Source organism: Triticum dicoccoides, chromosome 6B (genome assembly GCF_002162155.2).
Source record: "Triticum dicoccoides isolate Atlit2015 ecotype Zavitan chromosome 6B, WEW_v2.0, whole genome shotgun sequence".
Classification (NCBI taxonomy): domain Eukaryota; kingdom Viridiplantae; phylum Streptophyta; class Magnoliopsida; order Poales; family Poaceae; genus Triticum; species Triticum dicoccoides.
The window spans coordinates 79,137,953-79,142,530 of record NC_041391.1 but is presented as its reverse complement, the minus strand read 5'-3'; the positions used below and the strand labels follow the sequence as shown (position 1 = coordinate 79,142,530).

At 54.8% G+C, this 4,578-nt stretch overlaps 1 protein-coding gene across 1 annotated transcript; it reads left to right on the top strand.

Moving 5' to 3' along the window:
• The first annotated feature begins 1,782 nt into the window (after positions 1-1,782).
• On the top strand, positions 1,783-4,322 carry LOC119324913 (transcription factor TDR-like). Its single transcript, XM_037598678.1, has 6 exons — positions 1,783-2,127; positions 2,231-2,335; positions 2,464-2,632; positions 2,823-3,335; positions 3,420-3,881; positions 3,976-4,322. Exons 1-6 carry the CDS (start codon positions 1,964-1,966, stop codon positions 4,222-4,224), a joined length of 1,662 nt encoding a protein of 553 aa, XP_037454575.1. The 5' UTR covers positions 1,783-1,963; the 3' UTR covers positions 4,225-4,322.
• The last annotated feature ends 256 nt before the right edge of the window (positions 4,323-4,578 follow it).

The window sequence follows — 4,578 nt, the reverse complement described above, 5'->3', positions numbered from 1 at the left end:
CTCCCCTTTTTTTTCTTTGCATTGGTGTTGTATGTTCTTTTACATCACGGTAATGATCAGAAAGTTCTACGGAATATGTTTACGAAGCGGGACGAAACTAAGAATATCACCTCCCTTTAATAGTAGGTATAGATATAGATATAGATATAGATATAGATATAGATTGACGGAAAGACAAAGAGCAAGAGTTCTGGTTGGTCAAATTGGATACCAATTTTGGCAGGAACATTGTTCATTGGCACTATTACTCGAACAGACGCCTTATAAAATCATTGAACAAACTCTCACCTGATATGGATATATTAGTGTGTGATCACAAGATTGGGGCAGCCCGTTGGACGGTACACGAAACAAGCAGGAAAGCTAAATTCAAGCACGAACGAAAGGCCAAGTTACTAGCGGAGGGGCAAACCGAAGCAGAACTGTTTGATCGACAACAGAAAGGTCGAGGTCATTTCACTCCTGCAGCGTGCGGGTTTTCTCTTTTCTGTCACTACTCACTACCTCTAAGAACGTATCGATCTCCAGATGATGAAAAATCGGTCCGCTTTCGTTTCGCCTTATACTCCCTCCGTCCCAAATTTCTTGTCTTAGATTTGTCTAGATATGGATGTACCTAATACTAAAACATGACTTGATACATTCGTATTTGGACAAATCTAAAACAAGAATTTTGGGACGGAGGGAGTACTAAAATAAAGCAAGCATAATCATACTGCTGATGGCACGTCTCGTGCCTGAAATTGCAAAACAGTTCTGTTTCAGAAATCCAGCCGTCCATTGCTCCTTCTTTGCTTTTTCGCCCATACGAAAATTTCTTTTGTGTCTGTCCTCTTAGGTGATGAACGATCATGATGAAGATGAACTGAGTGATGCGTGGACTGTACAGTAACACATTTCGTCAGCTGATATCTTCACCAGCGAAGCAGCCGGCCTTTGCCGATGCAAACAACCTCCGATGTCAGCCCGTCCAGCTCTCATCCTTGGGCAAAATGTCATGCGTGCCCCTCCTCTTTGCTTGATCATGAGAAAGTGGCAGTGTGCACACTGCATCCCCATGACACCACACCTTTCAGAGAAGAACCGGGCATCAGAATTGCATCTTGCTTAACTATGCATTAATCAATTGAACCACATCATTTGCATTGTGTAAGTTTGAGTCAAATCTGTGGCCAGCATTAGTAGTGGAGTTAAGTTAAATGAATGAAGTTGTACCGGGGTGTGGATTTTGAAATCCCTCACACCTTTGTTGCACCCCACCTACCCGTAACAGGCTAACAGCCTCCGATCGAGCACGGCGATGATACCGGTGGCGATGGATAAAAGAGAGAGCACACTCATGCTAATCATCAGGTTTTCACCAGCAATTAGGCACTTGCATTTCTGAATTGCGTCCCCAAAATGGCATAGAGGTGTATGGCCCTATGCTTTGCTGATGAATGATGATGCAACACCCCTGCAGCTAGCAGCATTCAGTTGAGATGGTTCTTCGGTTAGCGATTGCTTTCAGCTGATACACGCCGTTTTTCCGGATCGGTCCATCTGCCGGCGGATCGCCAGGCAGCCTCTACTGAAAGGTAGCTTTCTCCTGAGCCCATCCAAGAACAACCATGACAATGACACCAAGCAGTCTAGGTTTATGCAATTTTGTTACTAGTTCACCCTTGTTTTTGATCCTCTGCTTGCTGATGATCATGATGCATGCATGATAGTACTAGCTAGTACTATATAATGTGTTGTACAAGCTTTGCTGGCTGCAATGGTATGTAATAATCTGAAGTTTCTTGCTGGCCTGTGACACCGGTGACATCAACAAATCCTATCCTGATTCCTGACAGCAGCTGGCTAGCAGCAGCGAAAGCCTTACGTATGCATGGATTGAATTGATCGATGTGTCACTCACTTCACTTGCTCAATCCTAGGACAAGCTGACCACTGGTGCTTAGCTGGGCTGAGCTGAGCCATGGGAGGAGGAGATTATCACCAGCAGAGCCTCAACGGCGGTGCGGCTGTTCATGGGCATGGAGGGGGAGGGGGCGGCACCGTGGAGGCTGCGCTGAGGCCGCTCGTCGGCGGCTCCCACGGCTGGGACTACTGCATCTACTGGCGGCTCTCTCCTGACCAGAGGTATGGACGCTTCTGCGTGTGTGTTCGATTTATTGTTCATACCATTTGTGTTCCCAGAGCTTGATGATGATGATTCATGGCGGCGATGACGGACATACGGCAGGTTCTTGGAGATGGCGGGGTTTTGCTGCAGCGCCGAGTTCGAGGCGCAGGTGGCCACGCTCGCCGACGTGCCTTGCTCCATCCCTCTTGACTCCTCCTCCGTCGGGTAATTAAACTGGCTTCTTCTTCTTCTCCTGGATGCAATTGCCTGCCGGTCATGTCGGTCGCCAATCGCCATTAAGTTTTGGTCGGCGCTCTGTTTGACTGCTGATTTTGTTGGCTGGTCTTGGTCAGGATGCACGCTCAGGCGCTACTGTCGAACCAGCCAATCTGGCAGAGCAGTGGCGGGTCGCCGGGCCCGGATCTCCTCACGGGCTACGAGGCTGCCTCCAGCGGCGGCGAGAAGACGCGGCTCCTCGTCCCCGTCGCCGGCGGGATCGTCGAGCTCTTCGCGTCGAGATATGTACGTGCGTGCGTGGCCGGTGATGGGAAATATCGGTTAGTTTTGGAGGTAGTTAGGGAGCACGCCGTTCGCGTGAGCCGACGCGGCGGCGGCGGCAACGGCGGTGCACCGTACGCAACAGCCTTCGCGTTTCCATGGTCCGTTTATATATACGGCTGACTGCTGACATGACTCGGTGCGATTAATGCAGATGGCGGAGGAGCAGCAGATGGCTGAGCTGGTCATGGCGCAGTGCGGTGGCGGTGGGCAGGGGTGGCAGGAGACGGAGGCGCAGGGGTTCGCGTGGGACGCGGCGGCGGCAGACCCCGGGCGGCTCTACGCGGCGGCGTCGCTCAACCTATTCGACGGCGCCGGGGGAAGCGGCTCCGGCGAGCCGTTCCTGGCGGGAGTGCAGGAGGATGGCGCGGCGGGCGTGGGGTGGCAGTACGCGGCAGAGAGCAGCGAGCCGCCGTCGACGGTGGCGCAGGAGCATCAGCAGCTGCACGGCTCGGGCGTGGGGAGGGCAGATTCGGGGTCGGAGGGGAGCGATATGCAGCTGGGAGACCCCGACGACGAAGTCGACGGCGAGACGCAGAGGGGCTCCGGCAAAGACGGCTGCGGGAAGCGGCAGCAGTGCAAGAACCTCGAGGCGGAGCGGAAGCGGCGGAAGAAGCTCAACGAACGCCTCTACAAGCTCCGGTCCCTCGTCCCAAACATTACCAAGGTAATCACTATCATCCTTCTATGGCCGCCGCCACCCGCCATGCACGATTCTTGTAAATTTCAAAGCGTCGATCCATGTCGGCAGATGGACCGGGCGTCGATCCTCGGGGACGCGATCGACTACATAGTGGGGCTGCAGAAGCAGGTGAAGGACCTGCAGGACGAGCTGGAGGACCCAAACCTGCCGGGGATCACCGGCGGCGACAGCAAGGCCCCCGACGTGCTCCTCGACGACCACCCGCCGCCGGGCCTCGACAACGACGAGGACTCGCCGCAGCAGCAGCCGTTCCCGTCCGCCGGCGGCAAGCGGCTCCGGAAGGAGGAGGCGGGCGACGAGGAGGAGAAGGAGGCGGAGGACCAGGACATGGAGCCGCAGGTGGAGGTCCGGCAGGTGGAGGGGAAGGAGTTCTTCCTACAGGTGCTGTGCTCCCACAAGTCCGGGCGCTTCGTCCGCATCATGGACGAGATCGCCGCCCTCGGCCTCCAGATTACCAGCATCAACGTCACCTCCTACAACAAGCTCGTCCTCAACGTCTTCCGCGCCGTCGTACGTTCCGCTCTCGCCGGCGATCCCCGCCGGCCGATCGCCATTGTTGCAGCCTGCCGATAGAGATTCACGGTGGGCTTTGGTTGGTTCGCAGATGAAGGACAACGAGGCGGCGGTGCCGGCGGACAGGGTGAGGGACTCGCTGCTGGAGGTGACCAGGGAGATGTACAGCGGGGGCGGCACGTGGTCGTCCCCGGTCCCTCCGCCGCCGCCGACAAACGCAAAGCTCGATGGCATGGACGGGCAGGCGGTGCCGGCGGCCGCCGGGGACCACTACCAGCTGCACCACCAGGTGCTGGGAGGATATCATCACCAGCATCTGCAGTACCTCGCCATGGATTGATTCATCATCCCCTTTATTACTTGCTACTATCGATCGGTTCATGGATGGATTAGCTTTTTTTTTATAGAATATAAAAGAGGGTGCCCTCTCCAATTTCATTAACGAAACCAAAGACAATCATTACTACCGAAAAAGAATTTCCCCGCTTTATTTATAAAGCAACCAACACCGATCACATAGGAACGCTGCGCGAGCAGCACACCAAGCACACATAGCACCGCCGCGTACCAAGCAGCACCACGAAGAAGAAATGTGATGCCGACGACGCTGCTAACCGGAGGTGTCCTAGGGTTTCCCCCGGCATGCTGGGGGGATTGGGGGGGGGGGGGGCTGAGCACCACCGATACCCTTCAG